This window comes from Tyto alba, unplaced genomic scaffold (genome assembly GCF_018691265.1).
Source record: "Tyto alba isolate M040663 unplaced genomic scaffold, T.alba_DEE_v4.0 Super-Scaffold_44, whole genome shotgun sequence".
Taxonomy (NCBI): Eukaryota; Metazoa; Chordata; class Aves; order Strigiformes; family Tytonidae; genus Tyto; species Tyto alba.
In genome coordinates, this window is record NW_024881320.1 from 6,008 (window position 1) to 33,240 (window position 27,233).

Sequence of the window (27,233 nt, forward strand, 5' to 3'; positions counted from 1 at the left end):
CCCATCCCAGCCTGAGACCCTTCCCACAACCTCCTCTGCCACGCCCCCCCGCCCCGGGGCCCCGCCCCGAGGGGGCGGTGTCTGTTGCCGGGGGAACGCGGGCAGGGCGGGTGCCCGGATGCGGCTCGATCGCAACATGGCGGCGGCCGAGTGAGGAGCGGGCCGGGGGGGAGCGGCGGCGGCGCTGGGCCTGTCGTGAGGGGTGAGCGGGGACGGAGGCGGGCGAGGGGAAGAGGAGGCTGGAGCGAGCACGGGGGCGCGCAGGGGGAAGGGGGCTTTGGGGGCCTGAGAGGTGAGGGGAGGGGGGGAAGGTGGGGCAGGGAGGTTGAGGGAGAGGAGGGGTGGGGGAGGCCTGAGGGGAGACGGTGGCTGTGGGGAAGGAAGGGGCTGAGAGGATGGGGGTTTCGGGGGGCCTGAGGGGAAAAGGGGGGGGCTTGGGTGTGTGAGGTGGCCCTTGGGGTGGGTGGTGTGAGGGACTGAGGGCAGTGGGGGTGGGGGGTGGGGGGGTAGAGGCTGGGGGATGTGGAGTGGGGGGGGTGAGGGGGTTGGCAGGCTGAAGGGGGGGTGCCTGGGGAGAAGGGGGGGGGGGGTGAGAAAACGTGGGGGTGTGTTTGGGGGGGGGGCTCCTGAGGAGCTGGGGTGCAAGCTGGGCCTGGGGGAGGTGAGCGGAAGGGGCGAGAGAGGTCTCGGGGAAAGCGGTGAAACTGGGAAGGGGGGTTTCGGGCCTGCCCGGGGTCTCGGGGGGCAGGCAGGCAGGGCAGGTGGGTTGAGCTGGGGCGCGGAGAGGAGCCCTGGAATTCGAGGCGAGGCAGGAGGGGCGCTGGCAGCGGGTGGGGAGGCCGAGGGAAGGGTAGGGATAAGGCTCTGCCTTCCTGCGAACGCACCCCGGCCTAAAAATAGTCAAAATTATGGGGTATTGCCATTTAGGCGCTGGGCCGGGCCGCGTGTCAGGGAGCCTTACAGAAATCTCTTGTTCTCGTGCAGCGTCTTTCACCGGAGGATCCCGGCATGCTTAGCTGAGTCGGAATAGAGCCTTCCCTTCCTCGCAGGTAGGAAACGGAGACAAAATAATTCGCCTGGAGACCCCTGTTCTTCCCGGGGCTCCCGTCGCGGTGTGTCGGCTCTTCAGAAATCCATATTTTGTGTGTGTTTTGTGATTGGAGAAGGGTCTGTCCGTGCCAGAGCGTGTCTGATGGTCTTCCCCAAGGGCAGGAGGGAGGAGAATCGGGAGAAGCGCGATCGCCGTCGTGATTAGGTTCTCGTAGAAAAGCCGTCAGAGCCCTCCTTGCCTCTCTGGGGTGTGGAAATGGGATCAGCCTTCGCCCCCCACACTCGAGGTCCAGCCGAGCAGCAGCGGGTTGCAGGAAGCACGGAAAAACATCCAAGAATTGGGGTTTTTTTGTTGTCTTTCGTCTGCATGCTCAGTTCTGTGTGGTTTTGTGCACCCGTCAGTGTTCCCAGGGCGCTTCTCTCCTTGGTAGCGAGGCGAGTTAATGGTCGGTTGAGCTGCAGAGCCCTGGGGTGGCTTTTTCCAGTATCTCATGCGACTTTGGGCCGGGTGTTCGGAGGCAGCCAGGCGCCGTCATGCGGGAGGTGGCAGCCCACGAGGCTGCTGTGACTCCCCTGTCTCACGCCAAACCCCTCGAAAAGGGGATTTGGCACATCAGGAGGAGGGTGAGAAGAGAAATCGCAGTCTCCAAACTCCTCTGTGGTGCTCCCATGACCATAAACATGGGGCAGTGGTGCCACACTGGCCAAAACTGCTGGGGCTGGTACCAGCAGCGCCTGCGTAAGTTGTTACGGGGGGCAGCGAATCGACGGGCAGGAGTAGAGGCAGCGTGTGCCCGGTGCAAGTATAGGGTTTGGGCTGTGAAATTACGAATTTGTGTAACTTCTTTCCCTGTGCCTGCGTGTTCTGAAGGTATCTGCAGCTGGAGATGAGCGCCCTGCGCTTCGTTTTCTGTGCGTTCCCGTTGGCGGTGGTGCTTTGTGTGCCGAAAGGAGATGACAACAAAATGGGAAAAGTTTCAGAATGAGTTTTCAGTTGGGCTTTCCCTGTAATTTACTGAGTTTTGCAACAGTTGGCGGGGTGGGCTGCAGGGCCGCAGAGACTGACGACGCCCTGTGCAGTAGGCTCGTTAAAAAACTGCAAATTGGATTTATTGGCAATACCCAGCTGTGGAGCACGGCGGTGGGGAGGATACAAGTGACCTTAGGAGAGCTGTAGAGGGGAAAAAAAAAAAAAAAAAATTAAATAAAGCCCCGAAGTTTGAATAGAGGCCAAAGAATTAGCTTCTGGCTGCCAGTACAAACATTAACTAATCCTGGCAGCCTTTTAAGGCAAGTATCTTTAGTTCTGGTTAAGAAATAAACCTGTTAGATGTATGGGTTGTCCCCACCGCAGGTTGAGGGAGGTTTTCGGGGAACTGTGGACAAATGCCACGTAGGAACAGGACTGTGAAACGTGGTACGTGGTGGGGGTGTAACGTGAGGCTGCGCGAGTCCGCGGCCGGCGTCTCACGGAGTCGTTTTCCAGCCGCTCATAACCACCCTCAGAAAGATCCCTCAGAAACCTCCTGGCTCTGCTGAGGAGTTACCACCCTGAAATTCCCAAATAAAGGTAATTAATTGGAACGTGCTTGGGCGTTGTGACAGCAGCAGAAGTTTCCAGGGAAGATGCCGATGGGATAATGACGGCTCAGGTTACGTTTCGCCTCCACCAAGTGGAAACTTCTCTGCTCCCCCTCTCATGTCGTTCCAACTTCCCAGATATTTCCCAGATACCGGTTATCTTTATTTACATTTGCGGAGGTGACGTTTATTTTATCAGCACTTATCAAATCTGCCATAAGGAAGACGTCTTTATAAAAATAAAAAAAAAAAAAAATCGCAGGGTTTTGCTCCGAACCATTCAGAGCGCTTTGTTGCCACGTTGGTGACTCGTTTATTGACGCGTGGGCTCTGCCAGCCGTGGGCTTGCACGTCCGTCTCCGTTTAAAAGGTGGAGATTTCGTCACTGACGTCTTGCCAACTGCTGTCCCCCTCGCCGGGGGGCTGAGCAGAGCAAAGCAGCGCAGCCCCAGCCCGGGGACGGCGTGCGCTCGGGGCAGCGAGGAGGGGCAAGCAGTGCCGGAGGAGATGGGATCAGGCGGGGCCGAGGCTGGGGATGGGGCAGCCCCAGAGCACTTTTGCGGAACGCGACTGCGACATGACTCGGATCCCCCACGCTTGACTTTTTCCGATGAATAATTTAGGAATTTGTGGGCGTTTGGCAGAGGGCGCGGGAGGGGAGGAAGCGTAATTTTACATCACGGCTGATGGTTACGGGCTGACGTAAGACGTGGCCGATTTAGCACTGCTGGAGAAGTGGTTCCCTCTGAACGTCGTTTTCCTGGCGCCGCGGGGAACCGACACGCCGCCGAGCTCGCGTCCCGGCGTGGAAAAGAGCAGCCTTTACCGCACCGCACACGTTCTCCCCGACTCCGGAGGGATTTCCCAACCGCGCTGCCGGGTTCCCTGTCCTTTTCCCAACCAAAACGAGTGTCTGGAAAAGAAGGAGCGGGGCTGATGTGTCCGCAGGTCCCGGCCCCGCGGCTAGCTTTGCCTCCCCGTCATGATCGCTCGCTGTGGGGCTGCGTCCTCGGCACTCAGAGGGACAGACGCATCCCCTAAAGTCCCACCTGGCTCAGGGAGAAATCCCAGGGACCTTTTCATGGCTTCTCGGCAACCTAATTACAGCCACGTTGGTTTTATTTAATAAAACCCGATTTCTCCTGAGCTTAGGGGAGGAAGGGAGGAATACTTGCCATCGAGCTCGCGAACCGAGCCGCGGGAGGTTTAGTGTTTTCAGAGGCAGCTTTGCGTGGCACAGGCGCAGCTCACGTTACCAAACGGGCTTCCTGAAGGATTTGCTGGTTTTGTAGATCTTGATTAACTGGCAATTGGATAATTATTTATTAACTCTTTGGCCCCTGGTGGGCTCGCTCTTGCAGCTTTAAGCCAAACCCTTCGAAGCTGCTGATCCCCAAGGAGATGATTCGGGGCGCGAGGTTCTTGCTCGGTTTTCAGGCACTTGTGTCGCAGACGGAGGATGTTTAAGTAACGATTATTTTCTCTAATAAAGTTGGCCGTAATGAAAGCGTAATTCTTTTGAACTGTGCTTGCTCCGCTCTTCCTTTCCCCGTGTCGTGCACTTACACGGTGCAAATAAGCTGTAATTTCTGTAAATGATGTAAGGGGCTAATGAAAGGTTTTACTCAACTAATCAACTTGCACTTTAATTAGCACCAAATGGTAATTGCTCGCTGAAACATAAATTGACTTCTCGGCTGCCTGTTACGGGAGCATCCAGCCTGCTCCGACGGGGCTGTCGGAAAAGGGGCGCGGGGTGCTCTGCGTCCCACGGAGGGAGCCCGGCTTCGTTAACCCCAGAGCCACCCTGGACGTTAATGAGTTGTTGCCAGAGACATAAACTCGTGGTTTCACCTTCCTGCCGTGCAGCGTGCTCCGTCTGGGCAGGCGGCATCAAACCGGGTCGTTAAAATCTCCTTGGCCTGACCAAGCGGGGAGCGTCGGCTGGCACGGGACCTGCTCGGAACTTTTATTTCCCCGTTTTCCGAGCTGGGCTGTGCGAAGCTGACTCGGCTGCCTGCCCGGGGAACGGTGGCTGCCTGCCCGCAGCGCCGGCATGGCCGCGCGTTGGGCAAACGTTGAGTGTTTTGCCCATCACTGATGCCACACCGGGGCCTCTCCGGCAACGGGGATGGGGAGCTTGAGCGCCAATCGCTCTCTAAATACACCTCAGAATCACCTCCTGACATTGACGTCTCATCACCCTGCTGCGCCAGAGCCTCCTGGCTCGGCGAGAGCGCGTGTAATTAATTCACCGTGGGGCGGGGGGAGAAGAGCTGGAGATGGCCGTGTCAGTCCCGGTTCGCATTCTTGGCGTGCCTTGCTCCCCTGACCCTGCGGCTTCTGGCTCGGAGGAAACCTTGTGCTGCAAAAAAAAAAAAAAAAAAAAAGCCAAGCCCAGCCAGAAATTTGCAGTCCACCGCGCACGTTTGGGTCCGGTGACGTCGGAGAATCGTGCCAAAAGGTGTCGGTCACCGTCCACGTGCGCTGTGATGAAGCACGACTGTCTCCCAGCGAGGACACGGAGGTGTGCGAGGAGGACTCTGAAGTGTCTCCAACTTGTTAACGCTGAAGGGGAGGCCCTGGGGTTTGTGCTTGTGATTGTGGGGGCGTGCTGTCTTTTTTTTTTTTTTTTTTTTTTTTTCTTCCCTCCCTGAAACAAATACTTTAGCTGATTAAAACGTTCTCGCCTTACAAACTGCCTCCGAGGTGACTCCTCCTCTTTCTTTGGAGAGCTGGCTCCTGCAGAATAGCTGTTGCAGCGGGAGGTGGATTTAACAAGCGCTCGGGTAGGGCTCCCGCGCTGCCCCAGCCCATCGCCTTCGTGCTGTAAGAGGCAGCAGCAAAGCTTATCCCCCCTGTTTTGGTGCTTTCCCTGCCGGGAACATCCACGGTGTCGGATCGGTGGAGGAAGAGCGCGGGCAAAGGTGGGGACGGCGCCAGCGATGGGGTGAAGGCCAGGCTGACACTGGGGGGGAGCCCGGGGTCAGGCCCCAGAGCATCCCTCCTCCGCCTCCCGCTCCGTGCGTGGGATTTAACGAGCTCCCTCGCCGTCGGGTGGGAGGGACGTGGCAGATTTACCAGCCTGGCATAGTTGGGCCCGTGGTCCCTGCTCGGCGCGTCAGGACCGACTCCAGCAGAGCCGTCGAGGGTTCGTGCAGGGTCCCCTCCGCCCTCGGAGTAGAGAGGGAGCGAGAAGAGGCGGTTGCCCACCCCGCGTCTTTCTTGCTCGATAAGGATTTTCAAGCCCAAACCGTGTTTAGAAGTACAATCCGCTGCCAGGTTGCATTAAAATCATCATTACAAGTAATTTGCCTCCGAGGCTGCTGGGACGGCGAGACTGGTTGAGGCATAAATGGCAGCGACTTTGGCTTCCTTGGTGCTTGTTTATCACCTGAAGCTCGCCGTCGCCGATCCACCCGCTCCCAGGTCAGGGGACGTCCCCGCGGAGCGCTTCTCCTGCTGCGGATTACCAGCCTTTTGCTGCTGCTGGGATTAGCCCGTTTCAATAAATAATAACAGAACGAGAACAAGGCGGTCTCGGCAATCTCCCTCTCTCACGGCCTCTCCTCCCGCTGCCTCACATATGCGCCGTCCCCCCTTGGCGGGAGTCATGGGTGTGGGGGGACCCCACCCCACGTTTCGGGGTGCTGGCATCGCCGTGGGGTACGCAGCCGACCCAGGGCTCCCGCCCTCTGTGAAGGAGCCCCGAGAGGGAAATCCGGAGCACGGTGGCCCCGAGCCTGCCAGAGGCTGATCGGGTTTTGTCACAAGCCCAAGGTTGAGCCCGTACTCGCTTTTCTCATTTTATTTTTTCTCTTTATCCATTGCTGAAGAGATGGAGCATCTGAATTAAATAAACGGGGGAACTTTGGGTGGTTTTGTTTACTTCCTCAGTGGCATAACGCCTTGTTCAGCTGTTGGAATAAAGATATCGGCTACGGACTGAGTTCCTCTCCTCCACCCTTGACCAAAGGGATCTTCTGCGTGCGGAGGAACCTGTTTCTCCTGGCCAGGATAGGTGGGAGGAGAAGATGCCAGATATAAACTGGGAGACTCATTCCTCCTTCTTTAAATCAGTTTGGAGCTTCCTCTTGAAATCACAGCAGGGTTTGGTTGACCTCGCTGCAAGCCGGGCAGTCACAGGGGTAATTGCAGCTCGTCTGGGTGGGCAGTTGTTCCCGATCCCCTGTCCCAAAACAGTCTTCTGTCTTTCCAAGGTTTTCCGTGCCAGCTGTTAAACTGTTTCTGCTTCCAGAACAGATATCCCAATTTACATTTCTTGACATCCTTTTAATTAAAAACACCTGCTTTCTGTATTGCCGGGTACGTAGCTGAAAGGGGTTTCATTGGTTCTGGGATCTTTTAGGCTGAATTTTGCTTGAGGATTTTTGCTGTCGTTCGGAAAGTTGCGCTTTCGCCCGGTGCTGCGTTGCTGGGAAAGCAGCCATGCGCGGAGCCGATCCTTGGGGCCGAGCTACCAGGGCTCTTTGCTAATTAAAACCGACGTACGTACCCAAGCGCAGATTTAGATCTTGGCTCGAGGCCCGTGTTTGTGCTCCTGGCTGGCGTAGGTGTAGGTCTGCAGGGTTTTGAGGAAGGATTTTTGGGTCAGAGCAGCAGCTCGCAGCTCCTGGAGGAGCCTGGGCTCGAGCACTTCCAGTCCTCCCGCCCGTCCGGCACGTCAAGGTGGAGAAGCTCTGGGTCCGTGCAGGGATCTTGAGTCTGGACTAAAACCCCAGCTTGCAAAAGCTGCTCAGGAGCTCCCACGGGCCGCACGCCTCCGCAGCCTCCCAGGGGTTCAGCACATCATCTCCGCTCAGAAGCGAGCTCCGCGCATCCCTCCTGGCTGGCTCCCTGTTTAATTTCTGCGCTGATTATTTTCTGGTGCCCTGGGGTGCAAGTCCTCTTGCCCTTCCCACAGCAGTCAGGCACCGGAGTGCTTCTGCTTGGAGATAAATGCACGAAGGCTTTCCAAGCGTTCGCCAGCTCGGGGAGAACTGTTTGGCTGTAATGGTGGGGGAAGTGGAGGTTGGCAAGAGAAGTGAGTGTTGTGTGGGATCCTGCATTGACGGGTCGCCCGGCAAAGCAGAGAAGTGCCGGAGGATCAATTTGGGCCTGGAGCTCATTTTGGAAAGTGATTTTCCAAAGCGGCCCCAAAATTTCATCTCCCGTGTGTTCGTGCGTGCAGCTAATTCTGCTTTAAAGGGAAAAATCCGGTCCACGGCGCTTCTGCCTGTATCTCTGGAAACCGAGATAAGGGTAATTGGAGCTCATGCTTCGAGGCACAAATTGTGTCTGCGGGGAAAGGGAGGACCAGCCCATTTCTGGTGCAATATTGTGCCACGGTCTTGTAAGGGAAAGTTTCTGGGTGGCTTTGTCTGATGGGGGGGCTCCCACCGGGCCCATGAAGCTTTAGGGAATAAGGTCAAATTCAGCATTAGCTGAATCAAACCTGGTGGATTTGACTTTGGGCCAGAGCTCTTGGTGGGTACACCAAAACCCGGGTGTACCTCATTTCTTTTCTGTACAAAATATTCAATAATTTTGGAAAAATCCCATCACTTTCATTGTCGCTTCTTCCTCCTCACACTGGTTTTTTTTTTGAGCGCCGTAGCTAGTCGCATGAAGGACGCGAATCCTTTTCCGAGGCTCGCCGTCAGTGGCGTCTGCTCTTCTCTAGCACCTCTTCTCTGAAAACCTCGGAGCTCTTGGTAATCATCTTCCGCTCCGAGAAGCCGGTATTATCCTGCGCTATTGAAGGGGAAACTGAAGTGCCCGGAGGTGACTCAGTCCTTGTTGCAGAGCAAGTCAGGAGAAGAGCCGGGAACAGACTCCCAGAAACCTGCCTTTTGGCGTTAAAGCAGGAAAAGGACTTGGGTCGTGGCAGGGCAGTGACTCCAGAGTGGATGGAAAAAGGCAAAATTTAAAGTGAGTTTCTCACTCGAAGCCTAAGCTTTCCACCACGGAGAAAATGCCTCGCTAGGCTGTTTTTTTTTGTGCATGCTGGTAACTGTTTCGGACCTGGCGTTGCTTTGCTGCTGCTCTGTGGCTCATCAGATGCAAATAGAAATAGCGAGCCTTCATGTTTGCGCAGCTCTGAAACAATATTTTGATTTTCTGGCTTAACCCTCGCTCCACCAACGCTGGGCTTTGCCAAAATAATTACTCTCTTACAGCTGTTCACAGCAGAATCCTGCAGTATCAAGGCAATCGTACCAGTATAAATAAATAGGGGGATTTGTCCAAATGCAAAATAACCTGTTGAAGGCTCCCCTCTGTTTTCTAGCGGGTAGTTCCCCGATTTTGGATCGCGAGGTGCCTGTGCCCACGCAGCCGAGTGCTGCAGCCACCCCCAATTTCACCCTGCGGCCATTGCCAGCCACGTCGCAGAGTCAAACGGTCTCTGGCTGCCGCTAGCTCTGCTGAATCCAAACTGATTTATTCCTTAAAAACAACCTCAACAAAACAACCTCCTGCCATTGTTTCCCTTCCCGTTTGTGGCGGGCGATGGGATTAAGGTTTAACCTCTGGTCTGCGGGTGGCTGCGGAGGGAGCTCGGCAGGCACTTGCCTTCCCTCCCCGCAAGCCTCGGCTTGTCGAGGTCCGCGGGCTCCTGCACCCTGAAACTTCTGCGCAAGCACTTTCCCCGCGCTCGGGGCGGGAGCGGCGATGTCTCATCGTGGGATGCCGCTGAGCTGCACGGTGGGGGTCACGTAGCCACAGCCCCGCTTGGGGCCACCGACTCGGTGCTCCAGCCCCTGGACCTCTGATGCATTGGGCTCGGGTTTTTTTTTTTTTTTTTTTTTTTTTTCCTCCCCAGAGCCATCTTCCCACACGTCGTGCCAGGGCGGTGGGACCCCCCCCCCAGTCCTGCTCGGTGCCGGCACGGAGGAGACGTGGCCTCACAAAAGGCTCCTCTGGCAGCCTACATCTCGCCACGGCCGCAGGTAAAGCTCCCGGGGCTGCTCCGTGCTGCACGGGTCGGGCTCGAGCCCCGCCGGAGTTGCAGGGACGTGCACCGAGCACCGGTGGTGGAGCAGAGCTTTGATGTACCGGTGCCCTGTGCCGCTGCGTCCTGCAGCCCGTAAGTTTTGCTTTAGGACAACAGGATTAAAGAAAATTAATCCCCTTTGATCGAGCTTTTGAGGCTGCGTTTGGGGAGGTGCGTCGCCTCTGAAACCAGGAGGATCCTGACGGGGGTTACCAAGTACATCAGATGCTTTGAATTCCAGGATTCCTCTCCCGCTCCATCATCTGCGCGGGGATACTGGGTTCGTTTAAGCCATAATCCACCGTTTAACGCATCCCAGTAACCGCGCCGTCGCCCCGCCGTCCTCTCCCACCACCAGCAGCCTCAAACAGGTCCCTGATTTCATCCGCTCGTCTTCCTCGAGCGGCCGGGCGCGGGGCTGGAGGGCTGACACCTCTCCTCCTCTTTGAAGGTTGCCGCTCCCAGCGCGGGACGGTTCCCTCCTCTCTTGTGCAAAGCCAGCCGGGCCAGTTCAACCCGCCCTCGCCGGCAGGTTAAACAAACCCGAGCCAAGCGTTACGCTTCCGCCGTCTCGGCGAGGCAGACGGCGACGTCCTCAGCTGGGAGAGGACGCCCGTCCCTGCCGCTTCGCTTCAGGATTGTCCTTAGAGATCTTCCGTCCTCAGGGAATGTGATACCGTCGAGGAAATCCTGGGTTTCCAGATGAGCTGCCGGTGGCGCTTCTAGCAGAAGGTGATTTATCAGCAGGTACGAAATCCTCTCGGCGCAGTCCTCGCTGCGCAAACATCGAGCCATCGATCGGGGGTTTTTAAAGCAAAACGGGAGAACAAAGGCTGGAGCAACATCGGCTTGAAGCTGTGTGAGGAGTCTGTTGCCAAATAAAACGCGATAGCGGGGCTGAGTCCGCTCCGCACAGGCCGTGGGGAGGATGAAGTCTCTGTAATAGCTGATGCATCACTTTTTTTTTTTTTTTTTTTTCCACCGATATTTTGAAACTTTGTTGTGCGAGCGAAGCTTGCTTCGTCTTCTGGTAGGGATGCGTTGCAGGTGGAGTTAGTTTTGGAGATAAGGTGTTATTCTGGGGCTCTGAGGCGCTGCCAGGATGTGCTTCCGTGGTGGCAGGGGACTAATTAGGTGGTGCCAAGCAGGCAAGCATGCTGCAGGTTCAGGAAACATCAGCATTGTCTGCAAGGCAAAGATTAGGAAGATGTGCGTTTTTGCTAATTTTGTCCAAATTCTGAAAGATCTGGGGGCTAGAACTATTACTTTGATGTGCTTTTATCTTCCTATGAATTAATTAGCGTGTTTCACAAGGCTCTAAAATTGATGCCGGGGCTCTTTGTGCTCTTGGCAGCTGAAGAGAGCAGCTGGTGAATTTTTGTAGTCGCAGCAGCTTTTGAAGATGTGCGAATCGGAGGGTTTTAAGACGCTACTTGTTCGTACTGACACAAGAGAAATAACTTTCCGGAAGGACAAATGGGTTTCGCCTCTTGCGTTATCAGAGGCTCGAGTTCTTCCTAGTTCTTCGCTGCTGTTTTCTCCTTCCCAAACAGATAAAACAAGGAACCCGTGAACGCTAAAATGTAATCTCAAACTCTTGTGGAGCTCGGGATGAATTCGGTGCTTTTCACCAAGCTGGATAACTTCTTAAATCGCTGTGGCCACGACTCTCTGTTCAGGTTTTAAGTGAACCACCTGCTCCATCCAAGCACACGCACAGCTCTCGCGTCCCGAAAGGCTCCGTCTGCCCACGGAGCTGCTGTCTGAGACCACCCCCCTACCCCCCCCTCCCCGAGTGATCCGGCAGCATCGGGATCCTTCCATCCTGGTGATCCAGGAGCACCCTGCTCGGGCTGCACCGAAACGCGCGCCTTCACCACCTCCTCCAGACACCCGTGGCACCCCGGTGTCTCCCGCAGCCGAGCGGCATGAGCTTGTAACTCGTGAAATTGGAGAGGGAAAAGAAAAAAAAAGAACAAGTGGTGGGAGAGGTTAGTGTTCATCTGATGATCTTTTTTATTTTTTCCCCCCGCCCCGGATGCCACATCCTTCTGATGGGATTCTAGGAAAGCTTCCAAGCACCAATTAGCAGTCCGATGGTGGTGCAGAAGATATTTTGATCCATGAATATTCTGAAAGGGAATAAATATGAGGAAAATTAGCGCAAATGGGAAGTGAGCAATCTTGTTGTAAACCATGATAGATGATTAACATTCCTGACTGTGGTTTTTATACCCCCCACCCCCCCCCCCCTCCTTGCTTGTAAAAGGCATTTGAGTCAAAATACGACCTTCTCAGCTGCGAGACGTTGTCGTCGGGCTCTGTTGGATGGGGTTGGCAGAGGCGCGGCCGTGGTGGCTTCCCTCTTACCCCCGGGCAGGTACCTGCTGCTCTCCTCAGTCTCACCCTCGCTGCCCGGCTCGTGGTCTGGCACCTTCCCGGCAAACGCCCGTGGGGTGGACGGCGCACGTCCATCTGCGACGCCGGGCACACCCTCTTGAGTTCGTTTGCAAGATTCGCCGGCTCGTCGGGCCGATTCGAGGGTGTTTCCCTTGAGCAAACACAGAAGGGAAATAAAGAGAGGAGCGAAATACTCGGGCTGACATCAAAGCCTTCCTTCTCTGCGCCGGAGTGGGCTCGGGCAGCGTTCCTCCTCGCGGCGAGCGAGATGGAGGGCGCGCACCACCTCACGGGACCCGCCAATTAGTGCTGCTTTCGTTTAGGAAATGCCATCGCTCTCGTTCAGCTGGAAGGCTGAGGCTTTACGCAGCAGAGTTGTGATCCTCGCCCTTAGGTGAGGCTCCCGTGCCCAGGTGAGGAGCTCCATGGCTCGTCCTCGCACAGAAGGTCCGCATTGCACCTGGCGTGCCCTGGCCAGGCTTTGAGGGTCACTGATCTCAATTAGGGGTCTTAAAACCGGCAAAACCCCCGGGGAGGCTGTGGGGCTGCAGGTCGGCGGTCCTGGCTCTGAGGGGTTTGGTTACTGCAGGCCCCACCGACGGGCGCGCTCCCCCGGGGCGCTCTCTGCCCGCGCTCCGGGCCACGGACGCGCTTTTCAGGGGCTCTTGAGAAAGCTGGAGGAAGGCGCAGGAGGAGAAAGGCGCGTTGGAAGTGTGGCACGGCAAAGGGCTGCTGCCCTGACCGGGGGAAATACCGGGGCGAGCCAGGCTGGGAGGGCCGGTTCTTCCTGCCGGGATAGCCGGCGGGTTTTCTGCCAGCTCTCGCCTGCCCTTTCCCTCTCCTTCCTTCCAGTCTCTTGATCCCCAGCCACCCGGAGGGGCACTTGACTGGCTGCTTTGTTTCAAATGTTGCTGCCTCATTGGTTCCCGGCTCAAATCTCCTCTATTCCTGCTCTGCTTTCTCGAAAGCTTCGTCTTTAACCCCTCCGAGCCTCGCGGCAGCCGCGCTGCCATCCCCTCTCCCGGCTGTTCCTCCCTCCGCGCTCTCCCGACGGATTGCTGGCCTGGCGGCGTGGGCGAGAGAGTTCAGCGGCGGCGGCGCTCCCGGTCCCAGAAAATGGTAATAACCTCCTGTTAAATCGCGGGGCCGTAGCGCCGGCGTTAGTCACCGTCTCGGATGCACGGAGACGGTGGGGAGCTGCTATTTCGGTCGCTGACTTCGGAGCGAGGCTCGCCGCTGTGGGAAGCGAGCAGGACGGGCTCTGCTCGGCCAGCAGCTTCGCCTCCCCAGCCCTGCTTTGGGATACGCCGAGGTTTAACCGTGCTGCTCTCCCCTGTGCCAATCCCCCCTCCCCGCCGGCATCCGAGCACCGGAGGATGAAGGAGAAAATAATCAGGCAGTCCCGGTGTGAGCCCGGGGCCCGGCAGCAGGAGCGTCTGCCTGCGAAACCGGTTCGGGAGGGCGATAAGAGCAGGTCGGGAAGTACGTTGAAGCTGGGAAAGTCGGCACCGCGGCGGGGAGGGGGAAGACGCGCCGGTGGGGAGAGCTGAGTGCCAGGACCGCCGTGCCGGCCGGGCCCTTGGTGGGCAGCGCTTGTGGGGGGGGTCCGGTAACCAAGTGGGAGTCCCGGAGCGCGGACCCCGGCCCTCTTGGGGAGCTGATGGCGGAGCGCCCCGCTCCGTAGGTGTCCCCGCGTTCCAGCCCCGGCGAGGACGGGGGGGGGGACACACACACACCCCCCGGGGCCCCCGTCCTGCACTCGTCTGCCCATCGCTCGCCGGTGCTGGGGGAGGCGCTTCGGAGTTTGCAGCGTCAGGAGTCGGGAGCGCTGCCGCCGGCCGGGAGTGTTGGGCCGGAGCTGCCGGCCTCCAGCGCGAGCGGTGACCCCCCCCCCCCCCAGCCACCTTTGTCCCCCCCCCCAAGGGGCTGCCTGTGCACGGTTTTGGGGGGGGGGGGGGTTCCTCGGTCCCTGCGCCCCTCTCGGGGCGAGGGTTTGGGGCAATCTCTCCCTCCTCCTCCCCCTCTGGCTTGCAGGAAGCAGGAGGATGGTGAAGGTGAGTAATGCCGAGTCTGGCTGATTTTCATGTTCGGTTTTCTTTTAAAATTATTTTTACCCAGTGTGTTTTGGGAGGGGGCAACACCAAGGGGGGCCTCTCGGAGGAGGTTTATTCCTTTCCCGAGCCTGAGCTGGGTTGGGCGGCTGTCGGAAACGCTCAGAGCAACAGGGAATCTCTCCATCTTGCCGGCTGAAGCAGGTCTGTTGTTTGTTAGCGGCGCTGCGAGGTGAGGCCGGTGTTCCAGGGGGAACGGAGTTATTTCTGGCGAGGAGGAGGGGAGGGACTCTCGTTTTCCCTGCGTGGAGCTGGAGGGGAGGAAGCCTGTTTGCAGGGGGAAGGAAAAAGGGGAAAAAATCAAAACGCAGCGAGCGGGGGGAAGCTGAACCCCACCTTCTGCGCCACAGATGGGATTTGGAGTTTAAAAACTGGATATCCCTTTAGCACGGGCGTCCTGCTCAGCTGCAGCTGGCACGCAGGTGAATGGCATGGAAGGGCCGGTCACTGGCTATCGCTTCCCAGCTGGTGGCAAGCGAAAGGTTGTTCTTGCCTGGAAGCAAGCAGGGGTAGATAACGTCACCCGGAGCCAGCTGCCTGCTGCAACGGTGGCAATGAGGCTTTGGGGGGCCTGTTAGACCCCCTGAAAACCCTCGTGGCTGAGCCTGGCCTGGCCTGAGGAGGAGACCTGGGTGCCGGGTCGGTTGTGAATCAGTGGGGGGGGTGACGGCGCTGGCACCCAGGGGGGGTTGGTTCCCCTGGCTCCCGGGGGTCCCACGGGCTCCTCCGACCTCAGAGGAGGCTCCAGGTGAGCTGAGCTGATGCTGGGGGTGGCCACCACTCCAGAACCCTCTCTCCATGGGAGTTGTTTGGTTTGGGTTTGTTTTTTTTTTTTTTTTTGGTTTTTTTTTTTTTTTCTTCCCCCAAGCACCGTGTAATTCAACCAACTTCCGAATGCTCTCAACAAAAACTTGTGTCTCGGCCTCCAAACTTTGCCTGCGTCTGGCAGCGAGTCTCTTTGTGGAGCCCGGGGCAGGGAGAGCAGCTCTGAGATGCGACCGTGGTGCAGTTGCAGGACAAACAGCCCCTTTCTGCCGCTCTGGGGAGCAGCAGCGGCCGGACCAGATGTTTATTTTGCTGGGCCCGATGTGTTTAAAGAGGAGGCGAGCATGTGAACCCCGTACATCTGCACCAGAGATTTATTCTCGGGCACGGGGACAAACGGGACGCTGCTTCTGGATCCTGCTGGGGATCTGTTAAATCCGTTTGCCATTTGTCCGCGCTAATGGCACGACGTTCTCCTGCCAATGAACATTCAAAGCTATCAGTTTTAGATTTTATGCAAAGGAACAATTAGCTTGCATGCATCTTTGTCATTTTTTTTTTTTTTTTCACCCCCCCCTCCTTTATTTTTCATTTGAAAGCTGCTAGCAAACTCCCCGCCGGTGATAATAATGTGGGTTTCGGGGTGTTTGTCAGCAGTGGAGAATATTCTGCCCTGTTTTGTTTACTCAGGGCTGCTAGAAGCGTTAGTTAATGGCTGACTAATTAAATAAAGCGGAGATAAAGGGAATCTGACCTGGGCCAGGACAGGGCTGAGGAATGTGCATAGCTCTGGTGGAGGCGAGTATCTAGCCAAGAGGGGGAACGTGGGGGAGATGTTAACCCGCTCTTAACTCCTCCTTCCTTCTGCAGAGAGCCCCATCCCGCCACCGAGAGCTCCCCCAGGCTCGGCTCTGCCCCCCTGCCCCTTTGCGCTGCCTGGTTTCCCCCTGCCAGCCCCAAAAGGATAGGTTTTTTGGTGAAGCCAAGGTAGATTTGGAGGCTGATTAGCTTAACCAGAAGTGTCCCGAGGCACTTGGATGCTCCAACCTCCGGCGTGCGGGTTGACGTGTATCCTCCAGGTGTATTTTCCTTAGACTTCCCTGCAGTTAAACGCAAAGCGAGCGGGTTTTTAAGCGTCCTGCTCAAAGTTTAGCAATCATCTCCCAAAACCGGGAGACCCTTTGCCATCCAGAAACGGGACTTCTGTCCACGCGGCGATTCTCCGCAAAGGCTCTTGCCCGCGAGGAAAGATCCCGTGCGAAGGGAAGCGGTGTTTGGGAGCAACGGGTGAAAGCAGTGGCCAGCCTTGGTTTTCCTTTCGGGCACAATCCTGCCGTGGGGATGGTGTGAAACGCCCGTTCCTCCCCAAAACGGCAGCGGTCTGCCTGGGCTAGAAGCTCCAGGAAGCCGGCATGATGCTCGCTGCGGAGGTAAAAGAATAAACCGAACAAAAGCACCCACCCCGGGGTGACTTCCTAGCTGTAAGGGTCTGCAAGGGGAAGTTTTTCTGCCTCAGGAACCCCATAAACCTGCTGGCTGCGCGCTCGCACCTTCGTTTACTCCTAATTAATGTGTTTGCCCATTGCACAGCGTGCAGTTCAGGATTTGACCCAGCCCAAGCCAGCACCAGGTTGTGCTGCAGACAGCCGGCGAGCGGCTGTGTCACACCCCCGAGGGGAGCAGGTAAAGTGGGGGGGGTCGCAAATGTATGGGTTTCCCCCTGTTTTTTAAAGGGAGACCAGGGCAGAAGTAGAGGCATCCAAGCAGAGAAAAACTTTTCCGAACGGATCGGGAATTTATTCAGAAAAATCTCAAAGATTGGGAAGGCTGGAGAGGAGGGGGAGCGCCTCTGTTGGATGCCTTGGACGCAGCGGGATGCCGGAGCACCGGACTTGGGATTTCCTGCGTGGAGAAAGGGATTGTCTTGGGAGTTGTTGAGTTTCGCACCGGGCAGCCTGTCGGAAACAGATTCAGGAGGCTAAAATGGAAGGAAACGGCCACAATCGCCACCCGAAGGCAGTGAAAGTGGGAAAAAAACGTCTCCGCCCCGCGGCAGCCCCGACTCTGCCGCTCTCCCCGCGCCCGCTGCAGGATTTCAGCGTTCTCCCCATGTGCCCCAGGATCGTCCCCCTTCTGCGGGATGGGGAACAGTGCGTGTGGTGCTGGGGGTGTCACCCAGCTTCCTTGAGGATTCAGCCTCTCGGCTCGACTGACTTCAGTCCCCTTTTCAGATTTTGTCAGCTTGCTTCCAGCCCGGTCCTGGGCACCGGTCGCCGTGAAACCAGCCCCCTGGGGTTAGGCACAAACGAAAGGTCACGCCGGAATCGCATCCCGCCGGCTGCAGCGTCGCCCCAAAGTCCTCCCAGCGAGCTCCTTTTGGGCTTGGGCACCGCAGGATGGCACCGCTCCTTCCGAAACTGCAGAAATGAGGGAGTTAAATAAACAAACGAACCTTAAATAGTGGCCTAAAATGCCAGGCTCCCTCCGGTTTGTTTTACTCGGCTGCCTCCACGTCCCCGATCCCGTGTGGGAGGGGTGTGCTTCCTCCCAGCTGCCTGCTTTTACTAACAAACAAATAAAAACTGGTTTTTCCTCTGCTGACGGGCTTTTGCCAGAGAGACGGCAGGGCAGGAGCTGGACGTGGCGAGAGGCTCATGCCGCCGTGCCTTGGTGAGCTCACCCCCACGGTGGCATTCCCTTGACACTAGTGCTTTATGTCCCCGGAAAGAGGGGGGATTCTTCTGGTGCTTTTTTTGACGTTTTAAAAGCCCAAGCTGCTTCTCAAGTGAAAGCGCTTGACCTGCTTGTGGTTTCGGGCAAGTTGAAGGTGGGTTAATTTGCAGCTTTGTCCAACTTTTCACCCACGGGGTCGCACCCAAGGTTGGTGTACCAGACACCAGGGTTCCCGCTCGAGCAAGAGCCTGGTTCAAATCGATATCTGACCCCCCCCGGCAATCGCAGCACCTCCCGGACTCGCCAAGCAGCGGCTGTGAGCCGAGCTCTGTCATCCGCCGAGCCCAGACCCAGCCGGTGGTTACGGGGATCAGCTGGATTTGGCAAACCGCTGGCGACTTGGCAGCTCTCGGTGCCGCTGCCGGCGGGCGGGTGCCGGCATCGCTGGCGGTAGCCGGAACGCGCGCCGAGGTGGAAATACCCGGTGCTACCGGTCCTTCCAGGCTGGGGGGCGAGGGCCTTTCGGCAAGGGGGACGCTTGCCACACTCCCCCCTCGACCTGCGCCCGCTGCACCGACCACCGGGACCCCACGTGTGCGGGGCTGGAGCCAGGGGTCGCTCAGCATGTGTCTAATAGGGGAAAAAAAAAAAAAAAAAAAAAATCAGAGTTGGAGGTCATTAAGCTGCTTTGGGAGCATTCTGAGTCACTGATCTTTCCCCTCCCCTCACACTGGTGTTTAATAGGGTCCAACAGCTCCAACCTGTTTCTCTCCAGCTCTTGTCCCACTCAGGCTATCGGCCCCAGCCACGATAAACGAGAGCAAGGGCTCTCTCTCAAGCACGCTCGCATTAGCCTGGGTGTGGTGGTATCCATCTAAAGCTTGATTTACATTTTTTTTTTTTTTTTTTTTTGTCCTACCCCAACCCAGAAATTTCTTCCTTTCCCCTCCCACTCCCAGGTCAGCAGGAGCAGGAACGCGCCTGCTGGAGATCCGCGCCGACTTCCAGCATCTGCTCCGCTGCAGAAACTGTTGAAACAATTCAAAAAAACAACCTGAAATTGTTGATTTAGGGGAGGCTTGCCAGCGCTCCGGGCTCCCGCTGAGCAGGATCGATGTGTACCTTTGAGCTTGGAAGGATGCGGGCATTTGGACAGTGTAAACAAGCCTCTATTGTGCCTGACTGCGGGTGTTTACACCAGGAAAATGGGCGTCGGGATCCACCCTGGGGCCAGGCTTCCTCCACAGCCCCGGCTCTTCATCCTGGGAGACCGAGCCGTGGTCAGGGGTAGTCTCAGATATGCCGAAAGTGAACCAAAACTTGTAAATAAACGAGCAAAACTGGCTACATCGGGTGGCTTTGTCTTTGCATCCCGCAAAGGGAAAGCGTGTAACTTGTCAGGTTAAACTGAACTGGGTTTGAATTTAATGCTGGAAACGTGCTGGCCGTGCTGCTAAGTTTAGTTTCAGCAGCCTTGACTCGTATTTTAGGCTCCTCGACCTGTATTTAAGCGCCTGAGTAAACAGTCTGTTCTTGCTCAGGCTGAGCATCTGCGTGCCCAGTTTTTTGCAGGTCAGGCTGTTTTTCTTGCCGGTTTATTCATCTTGTAACTCAAAACGCTGCCTTAAAACCACACTTAAACGCGGTTTCAAGTGACACCCTTTAGGTAAAAGGCTTCAGGGATGGTGTTAGTCATCCACGTCCAGAGAAATGACCTTTTCCCGGGTGTCGCTGGGCTGCCCGGGCTTGCATTCACTGCTGAGTTGCTTTTCCTCGTCTCACCTTGCGGTTTTTTGTTTTGTTTCGTGTTTTGGTTTCTTTTTTTTTTTTTTAAATCTTCTAGCTTTTAATTGTGGGAGGCTTTTTGCTTAGGTTTTGTATTTAGGAGCGTTACATCAAAGGGAAGAGGGACCACAGCAAAATGTCTGCGAGACCGGGGCTCCCAAAACGTCCCTTCTCCTGGAAGAAAAACAAACCCCGTGCGAGTCACGCTGGGGAATAGGAGAAGACAAGCGGAAAGAAGCAGGATTATCCCAGAGGGGAGAAGAACCCCCCCGTCCTGCCACCTCTTTATGGCTTCAGGAAGACAACCAGGGCTGTTGTGGAGAGCAGAGGGACATCTCTGAGTGTCTCGTGGCCCGGCGCGTCGCATGAGCTGCCGAATCCCCGGCAGCAGCGTTATCTCACCTCTGGGACGGGTGAAAGCGCGGCGGTTGCGGTGGAAGGAAGCAGAGTCCAGCCCTAGCTGGGCTTGGAAATGCCTTTGCAGTGAGGACAGGCGTTAGTAAGTAATCCAAGCCTGCACTGTCCCGTGATTCACGGAGGCGGCGGCGCTTCCCAGGGCTGAGCTGGGTCGCGTGGCCCCCGCGGAGGCTCCGAGGAAACTTGCTGCTGGTTCGGTGTCCCACCAAAAGCACCCCCCAGCCCCCTCCAACCCCTCTCAGAGAGCTGCTGCGCGCCGCCGGCTTTCCCCTGATGGAAAACTTCGCAGGATCAGTCACCGGGGACCAAAACAGAACCTCCGTCTGGAAGACATAAACCGAAGTCGTTCCGCAAGGCCTGTGAATACCGCTGACCCTGTCTTGGCAACACGTCCCCACGTGCTTGAGAAAACCCCTTTAACTGGGGAGATTTTGCTCCCGGCCAGGCACCGCTGGGCTGGGGCAGACCTCCGCGCCGCTCCCCATCCAACCAGTTCCCCATCACGCCGGGGCAGCTGGTGCTGGGGAGCCGGGAGGAGGCACTGGAAGGGGTTGCTTTGGGTCCGTCCGCCGCCGGCCAACGAGCCCAGAGGAGTGTGGGGTCAGTGCTTTACCCATCAGTGTCTGTTCAGTGTTTAACTGCAGTATAATGACAAATATCTGTGCGGCCAGGCGGGTGTTTTCTGCCCCGAGGAGGCTGAGGTGTGTGGCTTGAAGCCCTTGGCGGGGGCAGCTGCCAAACCCCGAACCAGCGCAGGAGTAATTGCAGTGGTGCAAAACGCTTGGGAGATCAGCCCTAAATCCCTGGGTGCTGGCACGCAGCGTGTCGGGGGAAGCTGTTCCTGAAAAAGCTGGGAAGGAAAAAGCCGAGGCAACTGCCCACCTGACGAAGAGGGACAGCGGGTTGAAGGAGCTGAAGCTCGTGTGGGATCATGTCGTGCGCTGGGCAGGCGGGCAGCCCGGAGCCCTGAAAGCTTCCCTCGGCTGCCCTGGTTTGCAATCCCTGCCTTCGCAGTAAAAAAATAAAGGCAGGAGGGGCCGGCAAATGCATCTTCAAACACGCAGCGAAAAAAATGAGGGGTAAGCAGGACCTGGGGCGGGGTGGGGGGGGGGGAGAACACAAGCTCAGCTGCGAGGTCGGGTGGGCTGTTAAAACCCGCCGGGACGGGGAGCAGCCTAACGAAGCGTGGGGGCTTGCCGTCGTCACTCAAGGTGTTTCCTTTTTGGCACACGTGCGGCAAGTAATTATTTTCCCAGAGAGCAAGGTCAGTTCCTAAAGAAGGGGCTGTTCGTTTTTCAGCTCACTGAGGTCCCCGGAGCGCTGCCCGCCTCTCCATCCCGCTCCAGGCTTCATTCCTGTCCCTCTTCTTTGCCCCCCCCCCCCCCCCCCCCCCCAGGTCTTCTAGCCGGCCTTCACCATGTTCAGCAAAAAGAAGAAACGCATCGAGATCTCTGCTCCCTCCAACTTCGAGCACCGCGTCCACACCGGCTACGACCAGCAAGAGCAGAAATTCACGGGGCTGCCGCGGCAATGGCAGGGCATCATCGAGGAGTCGGCCAAGCGCCCCAAGCCGCTGGTGGACCCCGTCTGCATCACCACCATTCAGCATGGCTCGCAGAAGGTAGGCAGCTCTGCCAGCGTGGCCTCTGCCCTCTCGGGGAGGGCTGGTGATGCTGCTTTTGGGGCCAGAAAGCCAGGCTGGGGGTTCGTTTGGGCTCCGTGCCCTCTCCCCGGGGTGTCGCGGAGCAGGTAAGGCGGCAGTCCGGTCTCTAACCCGTGGAGGTGGCATCGGCGTCCCCACGGCCACCCGCTCGCCCCTTCCCTGCTGTGTGGGACAGGGACCCCACAGCTGCCGCCCGCACGGCGTGAAAACCTCTCCCGCGTCCTCCCGGCAGCTGGAAAAAAACCCGCACTGCAAGAAAACACCAGGGAAACGGTGTCTCTTCCTTCCCATCTCATCCCCTCCCCATCCCTGTGTTTCCCCAAGCCGCCATTATGTTGTTTTTTTAAAGTCTGGCTTGTCTGCTCCCTTCGGTCGAGGACACCCACGCCACCCCCCCCCCCACCCCAGCTCTGCCATTCCCACACCTCCACCCCAATCAAAGTCCCCGGCAGTGGCCGCGGTGCGACCGGCGTGCCCAGCGTTCCTGCTGGCTCGGCTGGTTTGCTTGGGACAATGGGGTGGCTCCAGCCGCTGTGAGTAACGCCGGCTGCGGCCCAGCCGGGCAATTCCGCTGACCCGAAAAGATGCCGAAACCGGTGGGGCCCCCCGGTGCTGCCAAACCCCGTGGCTCGGGGCCGGGAGCCACTGCGTCCCGCGCGGCCGGGGTTTGTTGCGGAGATCCAGGCTCTGCTCGCCTGTGGAGGAAATAACCGGCTCCCCGAGGCAGTGGGAGGAGGAGGAGGAGGAAGAGGAGGGGATATAAATAGCCGAGGACGGCAGGCTGCGCTCGCTCACCCTGCGTGGAGACGCTTGCTGCAGAGGAAGGCATCCTCCTCTTCGGAGGAAGGCGAGAGGCCTCGGGGCCGAGGCTGGGGCGGCTCCCACTCTCCCCTCACCTCTTGCTGCGTGGTCCTGCCCTCCGAGGCTCAAATCCACAAGGGTGCAGGTCCCTTCCCGAGACACGTCCCTCCCAACCCCAGCCAGTCTGATACTGGGAGCCGGGGGAACCCCCACCCTACGCAGCCCAGAGCTCCCCGGTTCAGGTGTCCCACCCAGCTGGGACCTGCCTCCCGGCATCGGGCTTCGATTTTCCCTGCTCTGCTCTTCCCCTTTGCCCCGAGGCAGCATTCAGGACGGGGGGCTCGTTAACCTTTGGCTAAACGAACCAGGTCTGTCCTCATCTCCAGCATCTCCTCTCCCTCCTCCACGGGCCGATGACACCGAGGGGAGGAGGGACCAGTGCCTGGCCCAGAGCTTTGCTGGGGCTGGGCCCCAGCCGGGAGCAAAACCTGCTGTGTCTGCACAGTTGCCCATAACAGCGTTTTGGGGGGGCAGATAGAGCCCACCGGGCGCGAGCCGGGGGACAAGGCGTTGCCCCCAGCCCCCCCAGCCCTTTCCCTGTGAGCCCCCCCCCCCGAGCAGGGCTGGGTCTGGCCAAAGGCTTCTCGGGCGTGCGGTGCCTCTTGGGGCGCTTGGCCGGTCGGGGAGGAGAGGCACGAAGCCAGATCCCGCTCCCCGAGGGAGCACCCTGGGGTTTTGGTACCTAGAAACCTCCCAGTGAGGCGCAGGGCTGGTGGGGAAAGGCCGAGCCCCCTCCCCAGCCTCCAACATCCTCGCCCGTGGGGCTGCGCGGCCCCACCGGGCTCAGCCACCTCCAGCCACTCGACTGGACCAAGGCGGCAGTGACACCAGCCGCGGAGACCCCATCCCCTCCCCCCCGTCCCCTCTGTGTCAGCCGTGTCCCCGTCACCACCAGGCATTTCATTTTCATTTTTTTTATTATTTTCTTCCCTTTTTTTTTTTTTTATTTTGTTTCTTCTGTTTTTTTTTTTTTTTTTTTATTTTTGTTCTGTTCGTGCTTTGTGTTCCCGTCCGCCTCCCGTCCCACGTCCTGCTCAAAGACCATCGTGCGGGGCAGCAAAGCCGCCAAGGACGGCTCCCTGACCTGGCTGCTGGACGAGTTTGAGAACATGTCCGTGTCCCGTTCCAATTCTCTGCGCAGGGACAGCCCCCCCTTCCCGCCCCGCCGCGACCAGCTCTACCAGGAGAACGGCCTCTCCGAGGGCCCGGCCGCTGCCCGGCCGCACGAGGATGCCGGCAGGAGCAAGGAGAAGAGCCGTCACGGGGCCAGGAGCGAGCTAGAGCAGGGCAAGGAGAGACCCCGGGAGAGGGAGGACCAGCGCGCCCACCACCACCACCACCACCACCACCACCACCAGCCCCGCGGGCAGGAACCCGGCCCCAAACCCGCTCCCCCCGCCGGCGGCCGCCCGCCCCCCCCCGAGTACCCCAAAACCCCCGCCGAGCGGGACGGCTGGCGGGATTACCCCGCCGACAGGGACTACAGCGAGCCGGCCGACCGGGTGGTGCGGCGGGAGCGCCCCGAGCCTTCCGACAAGCGCCCCAAATCCACCTACGCCGGCGAGAGCAGCCCGCAATCCCCCCGGGACAAACGCCCGCTCTCCGGGCCCAATATCCGGACTCCCAACATCCCCGTCTCCGAAGGGGTGATGAAGACGGCTCAGCAGACGGGACGGCCTTTTAATACCTACCCCCGGGCTGAGACCGACCCCGGCAGGGGCGCGGGTCCACAGGTAAAGGTTCAAGATTCCCCACTCCCCCCCCCCCGCTGCTCCCCTCCGCTCCGACCGGATCCGCTTGGCAGCGACCTCTCCTTCCCTGGCCGCGCAGCCCCGGGGGGAGCTTTTCCTCGCTCTGCCTCCTAGAAAAGCAGCCTCTCTCCTCCGCTTCCTAAGCGAGCGCCAGCTCCCGCGCTCCGATTAAGAAGACGCCGCGCTTTCCTCCCCGGTGCCGCGCCGGCACCGGCGGCCCCGTCCTTCTCTCCGAAGCAGCCGCCGGCTCCTCTCCCCCTTTTCCTCGCTCCTTCCAAGCCTGTCTAGCTCAAACCTCTCCTTCGGCAGCGCCCGGCGCCTCTGCCGCTCACGGGGGTCGCCTCCCGGCCTTTTGGGGACAGCGGAAAAACCCCGGCTCCGGCCACGCGCTTCCCCCTGGGGTTCGGGTGCCTGACGTCCCTCCCCTCCCGTCTCCTTGCAGGCAGAGCACCGGCCGGGACGGCTGCAGGAGGTGGCATCCAACGGGCCGGTGAGCGGCGGCGGCGGCGCCGGCTCCTCCCGAGCCCACCCGCCCGGCCCGCCGCGTTCCAAACCCGCCGAGCCGCCCCATCCCAACCTCACCCCTCACGCCTCGGACCCCCACCTCGCCCGCCAGCCGCCCCCCGGCCACCCGCCGCCGCCCCCGCCGCCCTCGGCGGGGCCGCAGCAGCCCCGCTCGCCCCAACGGGAGCCCCAGCGCGTCTCCCACGAGCAATTCCGGGCGGCCCTGCAGATGGTGGTGGATCCCGGAGACCCCCGCACCTACTTGGACAACTTCATCAAGATCGGCGAGGGCTCCACCGGCATCGTCTGCATCGCCACCGTCAAGAGCACCGGCAAGCTGGTGGCGGTGAAGAAGATGGACCTGCGCAAGCAGCAGCGGCGCGAGCTGCTCTTTAATGAGGTGAGGCAGAGCCGGGGGGGCACCTCGGGGACCTGCTTTTGGGTGTCGCTTGCCGTGGAGGAGGTGGGGGGGGGGGGGGGTGCTCAGGCCGCGCTCTCCCCTTGGGCAGGTGGTGATCATGAGGGACTACCAGCACGAGAACGTGGTGGAGATGTACAACAGCTACCTGGTGGGCGACGAGCTCTGGGTGGTGATGGAGTTCTTGGAGGGCGGCGCCTTGACCGACATCGTCACCCACACCAGGTACGTCCCCGGGGACCCCCCCCCCGGCCCCCCCCCCCCCCCCCCCACCCGGCGTGTCCCCAACGCCGCCTCGGGGCGCCCGGTTCTCGCCTCCCATCCTCCTCCCTTGTCTCGTAGGATGAACGAGGAGCAGATCGCCGCCGTCTGCTTGGCCGTCCTGAAGGCCCTCTCCGTCCTCCACGCGCAGGGCGTCATCCACCGCGACATCAAGAGCGACTCCATCCTCCTCACGCACGACGGCAGGGTGAGCGCCGCGGCGGGGGGAGGCAGGGGAGGAGCCCCCCCCCCCCCCAACCCCCCCTCAGCCCTCCGAAACGCGGCGGCGGCCCTTCTCACCAGCCCCCCCCTTCCCCGGCTCTTTAGGTGAAACTCTCCGATTTTGGGTTTTGCGCCCAAGTGAACAAGGAGGTGCCGCGACGGAAGTCGCTGGTGGGGACCCCGTACTGGATGGCGCCGGAGCTCATCTCCCGCCTGCCCTACGGCCCAGAGGTGAGCCCGCCGCGGGTTTGGGGGCACACAGTGGCTTCCCCCCTGCCCCCCCCCCCCCCTCAGTTACCCCCCTGGCTTTGCCGTGTGTGTGTGTCCCCCCCCCCCCCAGGTGGATATCTGGTCCCTGGGCGTGATGGTTATCGAGATGGTCGACGGGGAGCCGCCCTATTTTAACGAGCCGCCCTTAAAGGCCATGAAGATGATCCGCGACAATCTGCCCCCCAAGCTTAAAAACGTGCACAAGGTAAAGCGGGGAGCGACGGGGCGTCTTGGGAAGTGGGGGGGTGGGGGGGGGGGGGAAGGGGGCAAAAAAAAAAAAAAAAAAAGCAAACCCTCCGGGGCCGTGTCCACCTCCCGCCCCGGGCGGGACGTCGCTGACGGTCGCCCTGCTCCCTCCCCGCAGGTTTCGCCTTCCCTCAAAGGTTTTCTCGACCGCATGCTGGTGCGGGACCCGGTGCAGCGGGCCACCGCCAACGAACTCTTGAAGCACCCCTTCCTGGGCAAAGCGGGGCCCCCCTCTTGCATCGTCCCCCTCATGCGCCAAAACCGCATGCGGTGAGGAGCCGGCGGCCGCCCCGGCGCCCTCCTCCCCCCTCGCCGCCTCGGAACTGGATTTGTGACTGTGCCACTACTGTTGGGGCGCTGGCAAGGGGGGGGGGGGGGGGAACAGGGAGCCGGGGGCGGGGTGGGGGGGGGTGGGGGTCCTGTCCCGTCGTGTCGCCCCCTCCCTGCACCGTACTACTGAGCCGGGGAGCGGCCGGGGAGGGGGCACGGCTCGGTATTAACGACTCACCGACATTCGGCGCGGGTCCACCGTCCCGGTGTGCCCCCCCTCCCCTTCCCCGCTTCCCGGCAGAGATTTGGGGCTGGGGGCTTATCCCACCCCGGACCCGGTGTCGCCCCCACCCTGGGGAGCCGTTTGGGGCATCTCCCCCTTTTCTTTTTCTTTTAAATCCCCTTTTTTTTTTTTTATCCTCATCCAGCCCCAGGGTCGGGCCACCACCTGCATCTCCACCGGGGGGGGACACACACACACACACGTGTCCCCAACACTACGGCCCCGCGGCCACACTACTGATTTGGGGTCCTTACCGCCCCCCCCCCCCCTTCCAAACACGTTTTTTGTTCCTTTTGGGGTTTTTTTGTTTTGTTTTGTTTTGTTTTTTTCCCTCCCCTTTTGTTTTTTAACAAAGCTATTTATATTGTCGTTTTGTAACGCTGCGGTATGGGGGGGGCCCCGGGGCCGGCACGGGGACCCCCGGAGATTACACGTGTCCTTTTGGAGACAGCTGTGTCCCATGTCATTTCTTTGGGGGGGGGGGGGGGGGGCGGGAGGGGGCTGTGCAGTGCATCTAGGGTCACGCATGTTTGCGCACATGTATGTGCCCACATACACGTGATGCGTGTGCAGGCGAGGAACACGCGCATGTCTGCCCAGGGCTGAGCGTGTGGGAACCTGCCCCCCTCCCGGGTCCTGTCCCCCCTCCCCAGGTCCCTGCTTGGGGGAGGAGGGGGGTCATGGAGACCCCTGTTCCCCCTGCCCAAA

General features: G+C 59.2%; 1 protein-coding gene and 1 long non-coding RNA gene across 8 annotated transcripts; one reads left to right on the plus strand and one right to left on the minus strand.

Moving 5' to 3' along the window:
- The first annotated feature begins 71 nt into the window (after nucleotides 1-71).
- PAK4 (p21 (RAC1) activated kinase 4) lies at nucleotides 72-26,973 on the plus strand. Of its 7 annotated transcripts, XM_042805249.1 has the most exons (10): nucleotides 72-202; nucleotides 985-1,049; nucleotides 21,173-21,397; nucleotides 23,341-24,033; nucleotides 24,494-24,955; nucleotides 25,065-25,198; nucleotides 25,316-25,442; nucleotides 25,562-25,687; nucleotides 25,797-25,931; nucleotides 26,091-26,973. In XM_042805249.1, the coding sequence occupies exons 3-10, from the start codon at nucleotides 21,194-21,196 to the stop codon at nucleotides 26,244-26,246; spliced, it is 2,037 nt and encodes a 678-aa protein (XP_042661183.1). In that variant the 5' UTR covers nucleotides 72-202; nucleotides 985-1,049; nucleotides 21,173-21,193; the 3' UTR covers nucleotides 26,247-26,973. The 7 variants fall into 7 exon arrangements, with proteins under 7 accessions (XP_042661183.1, XP_042661190.1, XP_042661184.1 ...); XM_042805256.1 differs by lacking the exon at nucleotides 23,341-24,033 and having other exon boundaries at nucleotides 73-202; XM_042805250.1 differs by lacking the exons at nucleotides 72-202; nucleotides 985-1,049 and adding an exon at nucleotides 10,187-10,372.
- LOC116959925 lies at nucleotides 11,624-12,033 on the minus strand. The gene is made up of 2 exons (XR_004406087.2): nucleotides 11,916-12,033; nucleotides 11,624-11,757 (listed from the first exon to the last, which is right to left on the minus strand). It is a non-coding gene; the product is annotated as an uncharacterized LOC116959925 (long non-coding RNA).
- Nucleotides 26,974-27,233: the final 260 nt, after the last annotated feature.